Source organism: Geosmithia morbida (assembly GCF_012550715.1).
Source record: "Geosmithia morbida isolate 1262 chromosome Unknown scaffold_3, whole genome shotgun sequence".
Lineage (NCBI taxonomy): Eukaryota > Fungi > Ascomycota > Sordariomycetes > Hypocreales > Bionectriaceae > Geosmithia > Geosmithia morbida.
This window is the reverse complement of record NW_023336190.1, coordinates 819,536-840,758: the sequence shown is the minus strand read 5'-3', so window position 1 is coordinate 840,758 and position 21,223 is coordinate 819,536. Positions and strand designations below refer to the sequence as shown.

The following is a 21,223-nucleotide window of genomic DNA, read 5'->3' as shown; positions in this document are numbered from 1 at the left end:
AAATAGCGCCGCCGCCCTACACCATTCTTCCCTCGGTACCAGCGATGTAACTTGTTACCCCCTTGATCGGCTACCTAGACTGTCCCGTCCCTGTTTCTCTCTTTCCGCCTTATTGCCCCTTTTTTTTTCTTCTTTCCTTTCTTCTTATGCTTTGCAATTGCTGTGTAATAATTGCATTATACTGGGCCCGGCAAAGAAAAAAAAAAGGGGGGGGTGGGGGTGTAACTTAGTTAGCCCTCCAAGAGGCTTCACAGTGAGTCGACCACATGGATAGAGGGAGCAATGCTATCACTATATCTCCTCCACGTTACTTACCACATGTACAGTCTGCCGTACGGTCGTATGGAGCTCCCTAATATGTGGCGGCGGGGCGATGTAGCGCAGTTGTAGTTTTACTCGAGGGAAAATGGCACAACTACTCCGTACGGCTGTAATCTGTACTTGGCTCGTCAATGGAGTGGGGGTTCTCTATGGTATCTGCTGGGGGAGCTCTCTCCGTCCATACAATGCCTGTTGATCAGTTACCTTATTTCTTTCTGCCTTGTTTACCAGCCTGTATTATTCTCCTCTCTTCACTCATAAGGTATCGATCTGCATTCGGCCCGGAATGGGGTTGTTCAACCCTCCCGATGAGCAATTCCCTCTCATTTGTTTTTTTGCCACTGAGGTGTATTTTGCTGTGATAAGATGACGGGTTGTGCGTTAGTGCTTCCCCCCCCCCCCCCCTTGGATCGACAGTCTACACCGTAATATCCCGTATGTTAGCCTTGATGGATCAAGTCTTTTGGCCTGGGGAGACCGACGGTTGGGGGAAAAGGGGAGGGGAGCTGGGTTCTGTGAGTACACGTGCATTCTCTGTGAGTATACAGTCTATACAGTCTGATGAATCCCCCTTATTGACGTCTGATAATAACACTCGTGGCTGCATATCGATACCTGTATCGATATGCCGTTCTGAACTATTCCGAGTAATTCTGTTTCCGTAACCCATGGGGTATCTATTACTGCCGTAGAAGCTTAAAATGCCGGCAAAATGAAACTAGATCGGCTTCCCTGGCTGAATCCAGCATCGAAAATCTCGTAATTGCCTAGTTTGGTAATTTCAGATAAACTGTCCTATAGCGCATCGAGATCGAGCCTGAGTGGCCCTTGGAGGAGATATCCGCGCCATGGACGACGATATTGATTAGTATTCCTTCTCAATAGGCAGTCATAGACTCATAGTACTATGCTGGGGGTGGAGTCTAGGGGTCGCCAAGCACGGGCAGAATGATACCACTAAGTGATTACGTGCAGTATATAGATATGCCATGAACCATGACATAATGGTAGATGGAGAAAAAGTCGCGACTCCTACTAAAGTAGTATGCTTTGTTCCATCTGCCTTCTTTTCCTGTTCCTTCATGCTACCCTCCTGCTGTTGTTTTGCAAGCACATATTACTATAACGCCTTTCCACGTTTCTACCCTGTTCCCCCTGAGCACATGGCGCACGTGAAGGGTATCCACCCTGCGATCACATGACGCTCGAGGACCACTCATGTGATGGTTACCACGTCCGATCGTCGCGCCGTGGTCTGTTTAACAATAGGTTGTTCAGGATGAAAAAAATGGATATGAGAAGGCCAAAATGCTCCTGTATTTTTTTTTTAAAAAAAAAGAAAAGAAAAGGATAACAAGGTAACAGCGACGAGTCGATGTTCTGTACTGCATCAAGTTGGGGGCCTCTTCTCACGTGTTCGGTGTGGTTCCGAAGGAATGACGTTTCTGTCAGACGGAGCGGCGGAATAACGTCGGTAAAATGCTCGTCTGAATTGTCGGGTCGGAACAGGGATTATCCAGTGGAATGGATTGGATGATTACATAAGCAGATCACACTTTGTAATTGTAGAGATTGGGGTTATCTTTGTGTGTTATTTTGACGATGTTGATGATGATTACCACACAGGGGTAAATTGTGACTGTAAACGTGGCCTTTCATGCTCGGGGCTGCTGATCGGGCCGGAACAGCCTGTTCCGGATGATGACTCAGCTGCTTATTCCAGCACTTTCGGGAGCCACGTGACGTCGCCTCCTCAGTGGTGATGGAGTAACCTCTTGGTTTCCTCTCCGTTAGTATGCATTGTGGTGTAGGTACCATCATTTCCTTTCGCTATAGTTGTTATATGACTCTCCTGACATGCCTATGCAAAAACCCGCGCCGACAACTGGGGGTGGGTGCGCTGTGCAGAAGCCATCCACGGAGTCAGGCGCACAGATGTCGATGGCATAACTCAACCGAGGGCGTAATGAGCGTAAATGGCGTAACTGCTTCGTCCAATTGTTCCAATCTTCCAACCATTGCCACCAGTAGCAATACTACTAGTACCTGTTAAGTCTTCACTTAAACCTCACATTTACCATACTATCCGGCATGGTCGATGAATGAAGACGAGACGGCGCAATATACCGGCGGCAATACATGTATATAAAAGTTGTGCCCCCAGTACGTCACACAGACTTCATTCATTATCCCCTATGGTGTGTGGACAATCTATGATGTTTAACCGGTACAACAACGCGGGTGATATTACGTCATGCAAAGAGAAAGAAGAAAGAAAGAGAGCGCATGATAAAGGTGCTGGGAGCTCGGTGGCCGAACATGTACGGCGGGAAGACAAGGGCCTAGCTTGATTCATCATCAACACGTATGCGTATCTCAACATGGGCATTGCTTGCTGGTACGGGACGTATCACACTATACAGTCTTGGAACAACAAGAGAGCTCAGCTGGTAATAAGCAGAAACAAGAAGCTGCCATTGTAGCAGGCAATTCACGGGGTGCCCATCCGTATTGCGGGGGATTTATGGCTGGGGGAACCAGTAACAGCGCTGGCATCAGCGTCCAGGGTGCTATAGAGGAGGTTGGGATCCACCAAATTCCGGGGGAGTGAGGGGGGGGAATCTAGAGTCGTTGTACGTCTTAGCCGAGGGTAACCATGAACATTGACGGCACACGGCAGAGAGTGTGCGTACCTACTATTAGTACGTAGGCCAAGATGATAACTAGTAAGTGATTCAATCGGAAAGGGCTTCCAGAGACATAACCGCTCCTCTACTACCCTACCTTCTCTTTATATATTCACCCATTCGAGTTTCATTGATACAACTGAACGATCCTCCTCCTCCTCCTCCTCCTCCTCCTCCTCCTCCCCACCTTTAAACCTGCGTATACTCTTGGCCGGGAGAAGCCATGTCTGCCGTCAGTCGAAGCTTGCGGTCCGCCTCCAAGCAGCTACGAACACCTCGGCTTGGTGGTGGTGTCCTACCTCTTGCAAGTGCCGCCGCTGTCCGCTCGACATCAGTCGCTGCTGCCCGCACATGCTCAACTCCCTCCTACCTTTCCACAACCACAGCACGCAAGTCTGGAGCGCCCGCCATGCCTCCTACTAGAGAATACGATCCCGAGATTAAGGACATTGCCGACTATGTCGCCAACACGTCCATTGACTCTGACCTCGCTGTGAGTATCGGTTGCCGATCGGCGGTGCTGTTCCGTTTAGCTTCCTTTTTTTTTTTCATCGTCCTTCTTACCCCGCCCTGAATGAACGTGATTACTGCCGGCATTGGCAATTCCTTCCTCCCGATAAGTGAAGTGAAAACAAGTACAAGGCTCAAGCTGACCAGAGGAAAAATATCCTCTACGCAGTTCGACACGGCTCGATGGATTCTCCTAGACACTCTCGGCTGCGGCCTGGAGGGCCTGCGTTTCGCCGAGTGCACCAAGCTCCTCGGCCCCACGGTTCCCGGCACCATTGTGCCCAACGGTACCAGGGTCCCCGGAACTCCCTATGTGCTGGACCCGATCAACGGAGCCTTCAATATTGGTGCCATGATCCGCTGGCTCGACTTCAACGACTGCTGGCTGGCCGCTGAGTGGGGTCACCCCTCGGACAACCTGGGCGCGATTCTGGCCGTAGCCGACTGGGTCAACCGCACCAACAAGGCCGGTGGCAACTTGGCCGGCGGCAAGATCTTCACTGTCAGGGACGTCTTGGAGGGAATGATCAAGGCCCACGAGATCCAGGGCTGCCTGGCGCTTCTCAACTCGTTCAACAGGGTCGGCCTCGACCACGTCGTTCTCGTCAAGGTGGCCAGCTCCGCCGTTGTCGCCAAGATGCTTGGCCTCGACTCCCAGGGCATCGCCGCTGCCGTCAGTCAAGCCTGGGTTGACGGCCAGAGCCTGCGTACCTACCGCCACTCGCCCAACACCATGTCCCGCAAGTCCTGGGCCGCTGGTGACGCCTGCCAACGCGCCGTCAACCTCGCCCTCAAGGTTCTCAAGGGCGAGCAGGGCGTGCCCACGGTTCTGTCCGCCCCCGGTTGGGGTTTCTACGATGTCTTGTTCAAGGGAAAGAAGTTTGAGTACCAGCGTCCCTACGGAAGCTACGTCATGGAGAATGTCCTCTTCAAGGTGTCCTACCCAGGTAAGTCTCAAGCCACCCGATTTCCAGACACCACTCCCAGCATGGTACCAGGCTTGGATGCTGACCACTTCTCGTGTGCGTTGTGCAGCCGAGTTCCACTCCCAGACGGCTGTTGAGGCTTCGGAGCGTATCTACCACCAGCTCAAGAAGATGGGCAAGTCCGCCGCCGACATCAAGGGCGTCACCTGCCGCACGCACGAGGCCTGCGTGCGCATCATCGACAAACAGTTCAAGCCCTTGGAAAACTTTGCCGACCGTGACCACTGCATCCAGTACATGTGCGCCGTGATGCTGACCTTTGGCCGCCTCGAGGCCAGCGACTATACCGACGGCGGCGAGGCTGCCACGTCAGAGCTGGTCGAGTCCCTGCGCCGGAAGATCAAGTGCGTCGAGGACCCCCAGTACACCAAGGACTACCACGACCCGGCCCTGCGCACGATCTCCAACGCCCTCACCGTCGAGCTGAACGACGGCACCGTCCTGGACGAGGTGGCTGTCGAGGCACCCCTGGGCCACCGTCTCCGCCGTGAGGAGGCCAAGCCCTTCATCCTCGAGAAATACAAGCGTCACCTCGGCCCTCACCTGAGCGAGTCCCGCGTCAAGGAGCTCATCGACCTTGGTCTCGACCCTAAGAAGCTCGAAAGCACCGCCGTGGACGAGTACGTTGACCTGTACACTGTCAAGGAGAGCAAGTTTCTCAACTAGAGAGAGACGCTTGGCAAGGCGTCAGATGGCCATCTATTGGCTGGACGGGCTAGATAGTAAAGGGGCTCGAGAGTAGAAAGGCAATCTAGAGTTACTACTGAGATGTAGAAGACATTGCAAGTTGTATTCTCCTGGACCTAGAGACAATTCTTCTTCTTTTTTTCTTCTTTACTCTATGTTTTTCTTTCGAAATATGACGACCGACAGAAGATTCGTCACCACGGCTGGTGTTGGCTAGCTCGCACCGAGGCTATATTCGTCTGTCTAATTGTAGTCACAGAAACACGACGAAAAAAAGAAGGAAAGAAAAGAAGGAAAGAAAAGAAGGAAAGAAAAGAAGGAAAGAAAAGAAGAGAAGAGAAGAGAAGAAAGAAGACGAAAAGCAAGAGAAGCGAGGACCTTGCGACGAAATAAGTGACTCGGCGAGCGCGCTATTATATATAGTACGATTCACAATACGACGTGATACAGGGTCAAGAAGACTCGAAGGATCAGACCACGATGCTGTTCGTGCCCCCGGACCCATCGACTCGGGGTGAGGGTGAGGATTACGTATTACTACAGGTACCTACAGGTAGCTGCTGTATGTACTTACTGCGATAGGGGGCAGTGCAGAGCCTGTGATCAGCATGATGTGTGTTTCGCAGTGTCAGTGGGACGGACGGGTCATACCAGCACCCGCTCCCCGCGCCTAGTCAGCAACAATGGGATGACAGTGACAGTCAGCAGCACCCCGTGGATGTCTGTTCCGTTACACTCGTTGCTCGTATTCTCCCTTGGAAACCGCCCACCGTACTTCTCTCTCCTACCATCTCTCTCTTTCATCCCGCCGCAACTCCACGTTCCAACCCTGTGTTCCTATTATACACTCCCTCCCCCGGTCCTCCCTATACCCTACAGAAAATCGGAAAGACTAAGAGCAACCCGCGCTATTCATTCTCGCCCACCATGGTGTCGGCAGACCGTCAGACGATAATGGAGGTGAACCGGTCGCTTCGTACCATCAAGAATGTGAGTTCATCTTCCAACGCGTTGGCCCCCCCTCTCCTCCCCCCCCCCCCCCCTTTTTTTTTTTTTTTTTTTGGGGGGGGGGGGGGGGGGGGGGGCGTAGTGGGAAATTCTTCTGACAGAATGCATGATAGGAACTTGAGAATCTCCTTGAAAAGGGCGTGATTGACGAGCAAGTCTACGATGAGATCCACTCCACGCTCCCCGAGGAGTCACCGCTCTCTGGGCCCCTCCGCACGGCGGCATCCCGCAACGCCACGCCGGCCAGCACCGTTCGCAGCAACGGGCCTACTTCGCCCCCCGCGGCGGCGATGGCCAACCTCGATATTGCCGGCGGCGCCGGCAAGTCACCCTCCCCCGCCCCGCCGTCCTACGAGGACACCCCGCCGCCCAACCTGCCGTCCCGCAACAACCCCGCCGCTGCCGCACCTCCGCCCGGCCCCCCTCCCAGCAAGCCCGTCATCGCCCACGCGCGCGCCCTGTACCAGTACAACGCCAGCGACGGGCGGGACCTGGCCATGGAGAAGGACGACAAGGTCTCGGTGCACGAGTACATGAACCAGGACTGGTGGATGGGTACCAACCAGCGCACCGGCCTCGAGGGCATCTTCCCACGTAACTACGTCCTAGTAGAGAACGAGAGCAAGGCCCCCGTCCCCCAAGAGGCCGCACATGCGTCCTCCGCGTACGCGCCCCAGAGCCAGCCCCAGTACGGATACCCCCAGAACCAACCCTACCAGAACCCCTACGACTCCAGCGTGCCGCCCATGGCTGTCGCCAACGGTAGCGGTCAGCCAAGTAACGGGGAGCCCAGCAAGAAGCAGGAGATGGGCAAGAAGTTTGGCAAGAAGCTCGGTAACGCGGCCATCTTCGGTGCCGGTGCTACCATTGGTGGTAACATTGTGAACAGCATCTTCTAACCCTGGGTTTATACTTGCGAGGCGTTTTCTTTTCTTTTTCTTTTTCCTCCTTTTTTTTTTTTTGGAACAACCCAACCCCCCCTTCCCTCCCTTTTTTTTCTTGTTCTTTTTTCCTCCCTCTAATTGGGAGAAGCAATACTGTAGTAGGCAATTCGTTCCTAGTTAGAATCTATCGATTGTGTTGCTGTACTTTTAACAGGCAATAATATATGGAATTGAAGATATATGAGTGTAGACGCAGCCGTGGGACAACGGCCAAAGGCAATCCACAGTGTATATACAGTGCTAATCGGACACAACAGCGGTAGACCCACTCAATATCGCCTCTGAGTAACACTGTACACGACTGGACGAAAAAAAAAAAAAAGTCCAAAGTTTATTCTAAGATAAAAAAAAAAGACGACATAGTACTTCTTCACGCGCGCATACACACAACACCCACACAACCACAGCCATGTCGAATTCAAAGAAACGTGCGGCAGAGGATGTAGACACCACCTCGAAAAAGACCAAGAAGAAGAGAAAGGCCAGCGGCGTAGATTCCCACGAGGATGACTCGCTAAACACCGATCTGGGTGTCAACACCCTCTTTGGACGCATGGACAACCAGCTTCTGGCGGACCATCTGGCGCAGAGGACGACTCGGTTCGGCACTGATCTCAGTCCTGTTGAGGTGTCGGACCTCACCATCTCCGGTATGCCTCTCTCTCTCCTTCCATTCCTCTCTCTCTCTCTGTGTGTGTGTGTGTGCGTGTGTGTGTGAGGCACACACATGCGATGAGGAATTGAGATCAGACAAGGACTGACTTTTGCGTATGGTCTGTAGCCGGCTCTATCCAGGACACCAGCGCCTGGAGGTCGGATAGGACACAGGAGAAGTTGGCGACATTCATGGAAAAGTTCTGCCAGAAGCCAGAGTCGCTCACCAAGCCGCCTAAGAAGAAGGGGTCACCGCATACGCTCATCGTGGCCGGCGCAGGGCTCAGAGCCGCCGATCTCGTGAGGTGAGTTTTCCCCTCTCCTTCTTTCTCTTCATATCTCGTTCACCGGTATTCCTTCCCCATGTGTGCTACTCTTCAGAGATCGCTGACACACGACAATACAAAAGGGGTGTGAGAAAGTTTCAGGGCAAGGATAATGCCGTTGCAAAGCTGGTAAGAGAAGAAAGGCTCCCCGAGGAGACGTGGGAAAGATACTGACTTTCAACTGCTTCTAGTTCGCCAAGCACATGAAGGTCGCCGAGCAAGTCGAGTTCCTCAAGAACAAGAAGACTGGCATCGGAATTGGAACACCCGCTAGACTGATAGAGCTGATTGACAATGGTGAGAAACCTGGATGAGAGTTCACTGCCTGTTCGGTATATCGGACGAGTGTTGTTTGTCGTATGTACTGACTGAACTGCCCAGGCGCCCTGTCCTTGGAATACCTGGAGAACATCATTGTCGACGCCTCGCACATTGACCAGAAGAAGAGGGGAATCCTGGACATGAAGGATACCATGTTGCCGTTGGCGCGGTTCCTGTCGCGCAAGGAGTTCAAGGAGAGGTATGTGGCTGATGAGAAGCCCATCTCCCTGATATTCTATTAGCCGTCATCGCGATCGCGTGTCTTTTCTCGGTAACGGTGCTACATCATTGAAGAGTTTTAGGCAGAGAAATCCCTTGCCAGATAATAAGAGGAGTTTAAGCATTGAATTATGGCAAAGAGTCGTGCCCGTCGTGATTTGGGCCAAATCTAGCATCGTTTCTGATGAGCGGAAATGGTCCGCTGAGCCAATGCAGGTCGATATGCGCCCCAGGATAAACGTGGCTGCAGTGCACACATAGGACACCATTTTGATGAATACGATCCAAGCATTTCACATTACCCTTAATTACCTACAAGATGAAATACGATCCTCCCATATTGCTACCTGATAAAACTTGCTCTAGCCCCTCCCCCGCATGAGGCCGGGTGGATTTTGATTCCGCAGGCGGTGAGTGGATACTGGGACCAGCAACAATGCGGGCCAAAAAAAAAAATCGAAAAAAAATCAAAATGACAAACTCTGCATCCAGCGCATCACCAAATATTACGACGGGTTTTTTTTTGGGCTCTCTCTCTATTCTCGACCTTCAACAATTGCATTTCTCTTTTTCTTTCTTTCAATACCCATATACACACACACAGAAGCGCAAGATGAAGAGTAAGAGAGCGAGAGAAGCCGTCGAGGAGAAGCCCTTCGAAACGGCCGTCGACGAGGTTCCCGCCAAGAAGCGCAAGCGCGACGATGACGTGAACGGCGCCGCGGCCGGTGAGCCCAAGAAGCCCAAGAAGTCCAAGAAGGACAAGAAGAACAAGGAGAGCCGCAAAGAGAAGAAGGACAAGATGAAGGATCTCCAGGATCTTCCCGAAGAGGAGAAGGATGAAGAGGATGAGGAATCGAGATATGCTGCTTCTGCCGCCGCTGCCATCGACGACGAGAAGAAGAAGATGAAGAAGAAGGAGGAGGAGGAGGGGGTAGAGAAGAAGAAGAAGAAGAAGAAGAATTCCGCCAAGGAGGAGTCCAAGAACGAGGGGGACAAGAAGGAGAAGAAGGACAAGAAGGAGAAGAAGGACAAGAAGGACAAGAAGGAAAAGGTAGAGGGTGGAACCAAGGAGGGAGAGGCCAAGGAGGAGGGGTCGACGAATGATGTTGCTGCTGCCCCCGCCACCGTCGGCAACGACGCAATCGATCTTGACCAGTCCACGGCCGAAAAGGCCGACCGCCACATCGTCTTCGTCGGCAACCTCCCCTTCACGGCCACGGCAGCCAGCATATCCGCCCACTTCTCGTCCCTCTCGCCCATCGCCGTCCGCTGCCTCAAGAACCGAGATGACGACAAACCCTGCCGCGGTATCGCCTTTGTCGAGTTCGCCAAGGTCTGGCACCAGCGTACCTGCCTAGACAAGTTCCACCACTCCATGTTTGACGATGGAAAGTCTGCTCCTCGCAAGATAAACATTGAACTCACGTAGGTCATCTTCTTTCTCCGTCATTCTCTTCCTCCCCTCCCCTTCCCTTCTTTTTTTTTAAAAAAGAAAAAAGTCCATTCCCTCCCCCCTCAACCCTCACAATGCTAACACACAATGGTACAGCGCTGGAGGTGGTGGCAAGACAAAGCAGCGTCAGGAAAAGATTCGCGAGAAGAATCAGAAGCTGGATGAGAACCGGGCCAAGCGCATCGAGAAGGAGAAGAATGCAAAGGTTGAAGGAAAGGGTCAGAAATCGCAGCCCCAGTCTGAGTCCCAGACCAACATGGAGGATAGCATACATCCTAGCCGAAGGGGTAGGGTACCCGGTATGTTCTAGGTACTAGCACTACTAAGTGCTAGGAATATTCACCTCTGGCATTTGTATAACGTCTTTACTACCACTACACTTTGTTATGTTTCTGATCCTTTTTTTTTTCTTTTCATTTTATCTTCTACAAGGGTACGCATGTGAACGGTTATTTGAGGGGGGGGCGGGAGAATATTAAAGAAGAGTCACGTTCTTTGAATATATATATAGACAAAATGGTATGTGCTGAAAATGAATCAAACACATTCACTCCCCACCTCCATTACAGTGACCGGACGACAGAATAACCCGCCCCCCCCCCCCCCCCCCCATTCCCGGTCTGAATGAACTCTTCAAGAAAAGGGATGACGGAACAACCAAAATCAACGCAACGCAATGCATCGTTCATATGCAAGCGGCGAGGTAAACCAAGAGTCAAAAAGCACAAAAAGAAGAATCTGCTGTTGGAGCCAACGTCTAAGCAACAGCACGGATGGATAGGCTAGGATGAGCAAACAGGCATAGAATGAAACACACGCAAAACAAGAGACAAGAAATCCACGTTGCCAGACGCCGAAAATAAAAGCAAAGAAGCAAAAAAATTCAGAAAAAGAAGCCCCATGTAGTAGAACGAACGTGAAAGAAGGGCAGAACGGAGAAAGACCTAGAGAGCAGAGTACTCGATCTGCTGGCCGTCGCAGGCTACGACACCAGAGACTAAAGATAGGCGAGTGTGAAGCCTTCAATCCCAGACGATTCTGTCAAAACTTAACCAGAGTCCAAAATCAAAAGATCCTGATATCACATATGAGCGTGTCCCTTTGATAGACTTTAGCCGTTGCAGGCGGTTTCGGCAACGGACAGCCTAGCAGTTTTGGTGGCGTATCAGGAACGGATCCGAGTCTTTTCTGCTCCCTGCTTCTTCTTTCTTCTTGTCCCCACCACATGGTCTAGATACCGGGATTTCCTCTTCGTGAAAAATAAAATAAAAAAATAGGAGTGGTAGAAAAAAGAGACGGCAAAAGTAAAACGAGGAAAATAAGCATATTCCACAAAAGGGGGTGTCGGAAATATCGTCTAGGGTATAATCGTCCCGGTCAAGGTCCTGGATGCCACTTGGGTGTGCGTGTATGTATGTGTGCGCCCCCGATAGTGGGGGGGGGGCAAAGGTCTTCCAATTCGATACGATTCGGTAGAAGAACAAGTCTACAGGATGGAGCACTTGGAGCGCTTCTTCTGCGACTGCTGGGGACGCGGGTTCAAGACGGCGCTGGTATCAATTCTTAGCTAGGTGGGACAGATGGGGGCAGGGGAGAGATGGAGAAAGGGGGTCTAACCGAATAGCCTCATCAAAGACACTCTTGAGGTTGCGCTGTGTCAGGGCAGAACACTCGAGGTACTTGTAGGCCCTGACATCCTTGGCACAGGCCAGAGCCTGCTCGTATGTGACGGGCTCCATGCGCTTCTGACGGAGGGAGTCGAGAGTGGCGCTATCTTCACGCAGGTCGAGCTTAGTGCCGACCAGGATGATGGGGACGTTGGGGGCATGATGATCGATTTCGGGAAACCACTAGAGGGGGGGTCAGATATCGTCATGTGCTTGTGTATCCACGGGGTTCAATGTGCCGTACCTTGGCCTTGACGTTGTCAAACGACGGAGGGCTGACAATGGAAAAGCAAATAAGGAAGACGTCGGTCTGGGGGTAGGACAGAGGCCTCAGACGGTCATAATCCTCCTGACCGGCGGTGTCCCAAAGACCGAGGCTGATGGGCTTGCCATCAACCATTACACTAGCCGAGTAGTTGTCAAAGCTGTAGCACACGCGCACAAGTCAGCTTCGTGAATTCTTCTCTCAACACTGAGCGTGGCGAAAGAGGGGGGAGGCGGTTATACGGACACTGTGGGGATGTATTCGCCGGGGAAGGCATTGGTCGTGTACGAGATGAGGAGACATGTCTGCGTGGCAGGAAAGTCAGCATTCTCTTCTTCTTATCCGCCAATGCTGCATTTTTTTCAGGGTGGCCACTTTCTCCAACGGGGAATAGACGAACCTTGCCGACAGCACCATCACCGGTCACGACACACTGCAGCAGACGAGGTTAGCAGGTTGAACTGATGATGACCAGAGCAGCGAAAGAAAAAGATGATGGATGGGCACAGCATGCCTTGAGGGACTGAACGCCGGGCTGAGCCATTTCTGTGGAATGTCGTGGGGTCGGAATTGAAACTAGAGTGGGAGAAATCGATGGATGGTAGGTCGACGCGAGAGAGAAGCGACGGAGAATAGTTGAGTATGGATGCGGTGGGGAGTTGATCGGTGGTGGTTGTGGTGTGGTTGTGATTGTGGTTGGAGAGACGAAATGGCGTAGGTGATGGTTTGCCGATGATAACGAGGCTGAAGCCAGAGGTCAGGGAAGAGAGAAGGGCCCAAGGCGATGATGATGGAACTGACGGTGAGGATGGGCGGCGGGGGTTGGCACTGGGCTGGTGGTGGTCGGATGTGGATCCTCCAAAAAAGCGACAGCAGAGAAAGACAGAGAGAAGAGGGCAAGGGGCGGGAAAGAGGGCCTCCGACGAACGAGTTCCAAGGGGTTCAGGGAAGAGTCGCAAGCACAACAAGATTGTTTTGGAAAATGGTAGAGGAGAGAAGCAAGAGAGAGAAACAGAAACAAGAAGATGGCAGAGCAAGCGAGCGCACAGCACAGGCCAAGCTGAGAAGGGAGAGTGGAGAGGAGAGATGTGAGTTGCGTGTGTGTGTGTGTGTGCGTCCCGCGATAACAGGGCAATCAGGGGAGAGAGGAAGGAGCCAGTCAACTCGTTTTGGTGCCATGCACGTACTAGCATTAGGGGTAAGTCTACTGGACGTGATGCTACAGCTACGAGCACTAGCACTGATGCTAGGACCTGGTAGGAGAGATTCGAGAGATCCTGGACTATTGGCAGTATATTGGTAGGAGCTGTCGTTGATGAATACCGCAATTGGATGTCGGCTGCATTAGTACTCATATCATTGAAGCCTGAGCAATGTTATGCCCGCCATCCAGGATATGTAAGTGTCAGCAAGTCCGAGACAGTGAGGTTGCAATGCTCCGTACAGGCCCTGTGCGGCAAGCGGAGATACCGCAGTTGTAAGCCTGTAAGAGCCTGTAACAGCCATCCATGACCACCAGCCTGGCCTCTTCATCAAGACTGTGTGCTCGTACGATACTGAGACGAATTCCCACGTATCAACCAGAACGTTACGGACACCATCTTCTAGAGCCACATGCGATATCCAGCACTGCGGGCGATACGGTGGTGTTCACAAGCACTTTTGTATCAACGATTACGACATATCGCCAGTTGCCCATACGTTCCATTGTCGCACGTTGTGGCTATTGATGGATCGTACCCAGATAGCCAGCCAGATCAATACTGATACTACGACATGGCGGCAGTCTAGCATTGTCCAGGTCCGGCCCTCGCCTGACCGCAGGGGAGGGATGAGGGGAAAGACGGATGCCTTACGCGGTATTCCTTTGCGAGTACTGTGATAGTCGTACATATTGGTACTATGCACCCCATTCAACCAGACCAGAACCAGTGGGGATAGTATATGTACGCACTCGTACTTGCATTCACACGGGCCCTCCCCAAAATGGCACCACCACCACTCATTTGCTGCTTTTCTTGATCAATTGATCAGCGCTGGCGAGGCGTGGCGGCTACGGCCTACAGGTCATTTAATGCAGAGCAATCAGCCAACCAACGTTCCTAGACCAGACAAGACCGTTACGAAGCGTGGTGATAATTCCTCCGTAGCGTGCATCAGCCAAAAGCCGAATTTGGGTATTGTCAAATTGCAATCCCCGCCGAGAAGGAGAAGAAAAGAGGCTACGGTAGCCATGGTCGACGCAGCAAACGGCCATCGGATCCATCGTAATAGTGCCACTCGTTCAGCATCTATCATTTTCTTTCACCCGCGTGAACTCCGGCTCTCACCTACGGTCAATCACAAGTCTCACCTCACTGTTCAGCGTTCACTCAGTGGCTGGCGCCAAGGATACGTGCCAAGCTCACCCGTCTCATCGGCTGTCTCGAAGAGTTGCGGATATACGGACGGCTGCCCGCCCCCTTTCCTTCTCCCCTTACCCCTCCTGTTGAGATTCTGTCTCCCGACCAAAACAGGACGACCTGATGCCGATGCTTCAGGATGAGAAAATCCTCCGAGTATAGGGAACACGACGTACGGTACTGGGTAATACACGTAGCGTGCCCCTCACCCCTCTCACCAGGGCATTCCCGGCTATATTCCCCTGCCAGGACCCGACGTTTGCTGCACCAGAATTCCACACTTCTCCGATCAGCTATCGCCCCTCAGCGGATGCATAGAGGAAGCAAAAGGAAGGCGGAGAGAAGAAGCCAAGGAAGATGGAAATGTCCTTTTTTCTCTTTTTTATATTTTTCTTCCCCTGCAACGTTAACCGGCTCACCATTACAACATGATTGCGTTAGACGTCGTCATTGGCATTGAGGGATGCCGCCTTGCAAATAATACGTCATTCCGACCTCAGACGCTGTGCTCGCTCTACCCCTCCCCCTCACCTCATCGGCCTTGTCGACGTAAACGGAAGAAAGCAAACACAGCGCCCGGCACCTCCAACCATCGTGGTAATATCCCATTAATCCAATTGTCAAGGAACCGACGTCCCTCTCATCTTCATATCGCACATCGTACTGCACAGATACCCATCACGACGCTTCGTTCGGTCCTCGGGTCGTGGATGCCCCCGACTTCGGAACGTGGATCTGTCGTTCGGGTGGTTTGTCATCAGCTGCGGGCCATGTTGAAGCGGGGCGAGAGTCGCGAGCGCGAGGGAGGGAGGGAGAAATAGAGAGAGCTTGACAGAAGGCAAACGAAGAGGAGGAGGGGGTCAGAGCAGTCGATATTGGCTCCTAGGTACATGTAGCAGTAACACACTCCTAGTCGGCCCTCGTAGCCAAGAGCAGCTCCGGGAGGAGGGGAGGAGAAGCTCTGATGCCGATTCGCCTCGTAACTCCGCCTTTGCCCATTCAAAAAGCTTGCCCGTCACCTCTCCACTCCTTCATGCTCTTGCTTCCCTTCCCCTCACTCTTTCCCCTCCTCCTCTTGATTCTCTCTAGTCAAACGACTGCTGTGTCAATAAAAAACCAAAAAAAACCCCAACACCAAAAACCAAAAGCACATACAACCGTCAAAATGGTCAAAGCAGGTAAGGAAGATCACCTTCTCTGCAACACACCTCTAGAAAGAGGGCAGAGCCGCTCCTCTTTATACCCATGGGCGTATTCGGCAGAAGGGGGGAGAGATGAGCGCGTTTGCGCGAGTTTTCTGACGTCGTGGGTTGGCCGGGTTGTGCTCTCTTTTTCTACCAAATGCACCTCCTACCTTGATGGCCACCCGCTTTACCTTGTTGTCCTCAATCTGCTCCGTCTCTTGCCCAATAGCTACCATTCCTTTACTGTCTTTCACTGCAAGGGGAAAAATCCCAAGAGAGGAGATGTATCAAATGCTGATCCGTCCGCCGCCGCCTAACAGTGTCCGTCCTCCGCGGTGACGCCAAGGTCTCCGGCACCGTCACCTTTGAGCAGGAGTCCGAGTCGGCTCCCACCACCATTACCTGGGATATCACCGGCAATGACGCCAACGCCAAGCGCGGCTTCCACATCCACACCTTTGGCGACAACACCAACGGCTGCACCTCTGCCGGTCCTCACTGTCAGTCCCCCAAAAGAGAGCAGAGGCGAGAAAGGTGAAGGACACAATCAAAGCTGACATGATTGAAAGTCAACCCCTTCGGAAAGACCCACGGTGCTCCCTCCGACGAGAACCGCCACGTCGGTGACCTCGGCAACATCGACACCGACGCCCAGGGCAACGCCAAGGGCTCCGTCACTGACAAGTTCGTCAAGCTCATCGGCCCCGAGAGCGTTGTCGGCGTATGTCCCCCCCCCCTATTATTCTTGTTCCAGACGTCTCAGCATACAGAAGAGTGTTATATACTGACCTGACCTCAATAGCGTACCGTCGTTGTCCACGGTGGCACTGACGACCTCGGCAAGGGCGCCAACGAAGAGTCCCTCAAGACTGGTAACGCTGGTCCCCGCCCTGCCTGTGGTATGGTTACCCTTCTTAGACCCGTTATTTACTATATCCATGGCATTATACTGATTGTTCATAGGCGTCATTGGTATCTCTGCCTAAGCTGGCATGCAGCGGGGTATGTAGCCACTACACGGCTCTGTAGACGCGTCACTAAATCAGGCCCGTCGGCAGAACGTCGTGCCATGTCTTTGTAGATATCAAGGGCAATTTTGATGATTAACTGAACGTCTTGACTACAAATTACCATGTCGTGTGTGCGGATTTGCGTGTGGGTGTTTGGATGTCGTGCATACAATATAAATGCTGTGGTATCTTGGTTCCCATGTTTTTGCGACATTGAGGGGTTCGGGAGGGAAAGCTGCATGAAAGCTGCCAGGAGCTTTCGAACTCACTACGTCAACGACCCCGCAATCCAGCCTCTGTTAGAGCCTGTTAGAGTCGCAGACGGCCCAGACAGCCAGGCTTACTCAGTAATAGACCGGTAATCCGATACAAGACGACCTGGCGGCTAACAGGTGCGATTACTAATTCCCGCACGAAATGTTAACCGTATATGGGCTACTTCGAATCTACCTATCGAGCCAATTTAGTAAAGAACGTGCCCTTGGGGGTTCGAGACAAATAAACGGCTGCACTTGGCCTATATGACTAGATGAGAGCAGGGGTCTCTTCTCTTTCTAGTAAACTAGGCGCATACGTACGAGTTACACTTATCACTATGATTACGAGAGTGAGTCGTCTGCTCTTTTCTCGCACTCTCCTACCGGCCCACTTTCATCCTGAATACAGGCAAATGGCATGGCTCGGCTCAACACCCCGGTCACATCATGTGTGCCAAGCTCGTCGAGTAGCTGCGGTTAGAAGTGACGTGCTCGCCCATGTGCACCCGCCTCGACGGGGTCATAGTATCCATTTTTTAATTGTAATAACGTCTTACACGATAAAGTAGGAAGGACAGAGAAGAAAAAAGAAGGGGAAAAAAAAAAGAAAAAAGTGATCACCATATATATACTATGTGAAATGCGGTGTCATGGACCGAGTATTATTTTCTTCAATGCACAAAAATAACTCCCGTTCCCCTTTTGCTCTCCCCTTCTCCCAGACAGATATATTTCGTCGGGCAGCGCTGGGTGAGAAATAGACAAGGACCCCTGTCTCCTTCGAAGTGCGCCCGCCATGGCGACAGCATCTGACCAGGTCCGTTCCGTTCCCCGGCGGCTTCCGACCACGCCGACTGCCCAGGCTGACAGGATACCGCAACTTCCAGCAGCTGCCCGCAACAGAGACGGATCCCCTTCTGCCTTCCAGTGTCGTTGGTAAGAGTGCGCAAGATGGTGGCCGCGACGACCGATTCAAGGATGACGGCGACGACGACGATGACCGGAACGATGACGACGACGACGCGCCGCTTGTCCCGCTTGGCGCATACATCGAGACGGACCCGACCGTGGGGGAGTGGCTGCTACGACACCGTCCCACGAGGCGCTCGGCAGTACGATATGTCAGGAGCTTGTTTCCCTTTCTCGGCTGGCTCCCTCGGTACAATACAAAGTGGTTTATCGGGGATGCTATCGGAGGTTTGTCGCCATGACATGCGCCTCACGCCTGCAAAGATGAAGGGACAACTGACCGCCTGGTAGGCATCACGCTGGGCTTCGTAGTCGTCCCCCAGACCATGGCCTACGCGTTACTGGCCGGCCTGCCACCGCAGTATGGCCTGTACACTTCGTTTGTTGGCACATCGCTGTACTGGCTATTCGGTACATCCAAGGACGTTGCAATCAGCGTATGCTCAATACTCCCTCCTTTAGCAGAGAAGAAAAAGAGAGGAAGGGGGTGAGGGGAGAAACAGCTCACTGACTGACCCCCTTAGGCAACCGCCGTCCTATCTCTCCTCGTTGGCCGTGTCGTCAACACCGTGACAGCCGAACACCCCGAGTACCGCAACCAAGACGTAGCTGAGTGCATCTCCCTCGTCTCCGGCTTGTGCCTGCTCATCTTTGGCCTCTTGCGTCTCGACTGGATCATCGAGCTGATCCCCCTCGTCGCCATCTCCGCCTTTGTCACCGGCGCGTCCATCACGATCACCCTCAGCCAGCTGCCCGGCGTCCTGGGCATAACGGGTATTCGTGCCAAGGAATCGGCCGTCAGCGTGTTTTTACAGCTTGTGCATAACATTGGAAACGCCCGAGCCGGCGATGCTGCCGTTGGGCTGAGCGCTCTCGTCTTTCTCGAATCTATCAAGTGGTACTCGGCGCGCATGCTGGCTCGGCCACGCGCAAACGACCGGCTGTGGTCTACGGTGGCGTCGCTGAGGATGACGCTCGTCATGTGTGCCTACACTATCATGAGTGCCGTTGTGAACTACGGCCAGTCGCAGCAGGAGGCTGCCTTTAGGCTCCTGGGCCCCGTCCCCTCGGGTGAGTTAGCTGTGATGTCTGTGTCGCCTTGCACACCGTGGTGCTGACGTTGGCGTTAAATCTAGGCTTAACAGATCTAGGCTTCCCCGTCGTGGACAGAACGCTTCTACTAAGCATCAGCCCCCACGTCCCGGCCGTGATTTTGGTCCTCATCGTCGAACACATTGCCATTGCAAAGTCGTTTGGCAAGATCAACAACTACGTCGTCGTCCCGTCCCAGGAGATGATAGCCACGGGCATAACCAACCTAGTCGGGGGCATGTTTGGCGCCTACTCGTCCACGGGCAGCTTCACGGGCACCGCTATCCTGTCCAAGGCCGGCGTGCGCACGCCGCTGGCGGGCACCTTCAAGGCCGCCATCGTCATGATGGCCCTTTACTGGCTTACCTCGGTCTTCTACTACATCCCCATGGCGGCTCTTTCGGGTCTGATCGTCCATGCCGTCAGCAACCTCGTTACGTCGCCCGGCGAGCTGCGCCTCTTCTGGCTGATATCTCCTCCTGATTTGTTCATCTACGTCGTCGGCGTTTCCGTTTCCGTCTTTGGCAACCTGGAGACTGGAATATACGCCACTGCAGGACTCTCGCTCGTATTCCTGCTCTACAGGGTCGCTCGCGCCGAGGGCAAGTTTATGGGACGCGCATCCGTGAGCCGGTACGTCGCGGAGCCGCGCCAGCAGATTGGGCCCACCGACAGGAGCGCTGCTGTCGGCGGTGCCCCTCGCTGGAGGGATGTGTACCTCTCCCATGAACGAGATGACGGCACCAACCCCCATGTCAAGGTCGAAAACCCTTACCCGGGCGTCTTCATCTTCAAGCTCACCGAGAACCTCCACTACCTCAACCAAGCGCACATTGTCCAGCAGGTCGTATCCCACATCACATCTCGGACGCGCAGGGCCATCCGCGACGACCCCGACAAGACGGCCCGCGACCGGCCGTGGAACGACCTCGGGCCGGAGACATCTCCCGGCGAAACAGTCCCATCTGAAGACAACCACCTACCACCGCTCCACGCTCTCGTCCTGGACATGTCGGCCGTCAATGACATGGACGTCACATCCGTCCAAGGGCTCACGGACCTGCGCCACCGCCTTGAGCAGTGGGCGTCGCCTGAAAAAGTGGAGTTTCACCTCGCCAATGTGACGAACCGATGGACGAGGAAAGCCCTTGCGGCCTGTGGTTTTGGCCAGCCGTCCTCCCTGGACGGATGGAACCCCGAATTTACCATTGCAGAACTCGGCAGCAGCGGTGGCGGAGCTGGTCCTGTTTATAATCACCATCACAACCGCCAGTCTGTGCTACAGGAAAACGGCTACATCCGCCATTTCATACACGCAACGAGTGGAAATGGCTTCGTGGAGTTGGGAAGTGACGAGGAGGGGGCCTCAAGTCCCAGGTCGCGGCAATTTGGCTCATTGATCGGAATGGACAGGCCGCATTTCCATGCTGATCTGGACACTGCTGTCCAATGCGCGGCTAGGAGTCTTGGGAAGAAACGTGGCAGAACGGCAGCAACGACAAATTGAAATGAGTTCCATGCCTTGATGTTGTTAAGCTAGCGTTGGATTTATCACGGCATATTTGAGCAGACTGCTCTTTTCATACCTTTTTCCTTTACCCTTCATAAACTGTTGGCATTATATAGCGTCTCTTACACCTGATTGCTGCATCCTCGATTTCACGCATTGTCACTCTATTTTCTTGGACCGGCATAGCAGTTGGTACATTTATATATATATATAGAACAGAATAATGATAAAAGAATAGAATGATCATAACATCGAGAAATATGAACGATAGCGTATACCACCAGTTCCCGGATAGGATTAAAAGGCCAAAAAATCAAAAGGTAAAGACGAGAAAGTCTTGTTTAGTGTCCTGAGTGAGGTTCGAACTCACGACCTTTGGATAGCCCAATCTAGGATTGAATCACACTGAAAATATGAGACCAACGCTCTAACCAACTGAGCCATCAAGACATTTGATGTTGGACGGTTTTGATCACTACAAGTTTATGTACCTTTACCCCTCCTGACCGCCACATCGGCGTCCTAAACGTTGCCACTTCAGGTCAGCAAAACCCCGGTTTCCATCCGTGGAATTGGACAGATTACTCGTATGAGCACGCTATCCCGAGTCTCGAGGCGCTATGACAGGGGTGCCCCTCCCCTGGAACCCGACGAAAGACCCTGGCGGGGGAGGGAGCTCTAAGCCTCTATGGTTCCGCGAGTTTCTTAAGCAGCTGCCACACAAGCAAGGTCCCGGGTCTCCACAGCT

At 52.9% G+C, this 21,223-nt stretch overlaps 7 protein-coding genes across 7 annotated transcripts; 6 read left to right on the top strand and 1 right to left on the bottom strand.

Annotated features, from left to right (window-relative positions):
• Positions 1-3,231: 3,231 nt before the first annotated feature.
• On the top strand, positions 3,232-5,170 carry GMORB2_5195 (2-methylcitrate dehydratase; the record flags this gene model as incomplete). Its single annotated transcript, XM_035467169.1, has 3 exons — positions 3,232-3,501; positions 3,688-4,465; positions 4,506-5,170. The coding sequence occupies 3 exons, from the start codon at positions 3,232-3,234 to the stop codon at positions 5,168-5,170; spliced, it is 1,713 nt and encodes a 570-aa protein (XP_035323181.1).
• Positions 5,171-6,118: 948 nt separating this feature from the next.
• Positions 6,119-7,098, top strand: GMORB2_5194 (LAS seventeen-binding protein 1/2; the record flags this gene model as incomplete). The annotated part of the gene is made up of 2 exons (XM_035467168.1): positions 6,119-6,181; positions 6,313-7,098. The coding sequence occupies 2 exons, from the start codon at positions 6,119-6,121 to the stop codon at positions 7,096-7,098; spliced, it is 849 nt and encodes a 282-aa protein (XP_035323180.1).
• Positions 7,099-7,552: 454 nt separating this feature from the next.
• On the top strand, positions 7,553-8,686 carry GMORB2_5193 (protein CMS1; the record flags this gene model as incomplete). Its single annotated transcript, XM_035467167.1, has 4 exons — positions 7,553-7,675; positions 7,939-8,097; positions 8,315-8,420; positions 8,505-8,686. The coding sequence occupies 4 exons, from the start codon at positions 7,553-7,555 to the stop codon at positions 8,684-8,686; spliced, it is 570 nt and encodes a 189-aa protein (XP_035323179.1).
• A 590-nt stretch (positions 8,687-9,276) lies between these two features.
• Positions 9,277-10,429, top strand: GMORB2_5192 (nucleolar protein 6; the record flags this gene model as incomplete). Its single annotated transcript, XM_035467166.1, has 2 exons — positions 9,277-10,091; positions 10,216-10,429. The coding sequence occupies 2 exons, from the start codon at positions 9,277-9,279 to the stop codon at positions 10,427-10,429; spliced, it is 1,029 nt and encodes a 342-aa protein (XP_035323178.1).
• Positions 10,430-11,605: 1,176 nt separating this feature from the next.
• Positions 11,606-12,595, bottom strand: GMORB2_5191 (Ras-related C3 botulinum toxin substrate 1; the record flags this gene model as incomplete). Its single annotated transcript, XM_035467165.1, has 6 exons — positions 11,606-11,669; positions 11,737-11,969; positions 12,031-12,211; positions 12,298-12,356; positions 12,452-12,484; positions 12,581-12,595. 6 exons carry the CDS (start codon positions 12,593-12,595, stop codon positions 11,606-11,608), a joined length of 585 nt encoding a protein of 194 aa, XP_035323177.1.
• Positions 12,596-15,618: 3,023 nt separating this feature from the next.
• On the top strand, positions 15,619-16,623 carry GMORB2_5190 (uncharacterized protein; the record flags this gene model as incomplete). Its single annotated transcript, XM_035467164.1, has 5 exons — positions 15,619-15,631; positions 15,958-16,137; positions 16,207-16,358; positions 16,440-16,536; positions 16,601-16,623. The coding sequence occupies 5 exons, from the start codon at positions 15,619-15,621 to the stop codon at positions 16,621-16,623; spliced, it is 465 nt and encodes a 154-aa protein (XP_035323176.1).
• A 1,077-nt stretch (positions 16,624-17,700) lies between these two features.
• On the top strand, positions 17,701-20,472 carry GMORB2_5189 (solute carrier family 26 (sodium-independent sulfate anion transporter), member 11; the record flags this gene model as incomplete). Its single annotated transcript, XM_035467163.1, has 5 exons — positions 17,701-17,721; positions 17,795-18,101; positions 18,165-18,310; positions 18,398-18,944; positions 19,019-20,472. The coding sequence occupies 5 exons, from the start codon at positions 17,701-17,703 to the stop codon at positions 20,470-20,472; spliced, it is 2,475 nt and encodes an 824-aa protein (XP_035323175.1).
• Between the last annotated feature and the right edge of the window lie 751 nt (positions 20,473-21,223).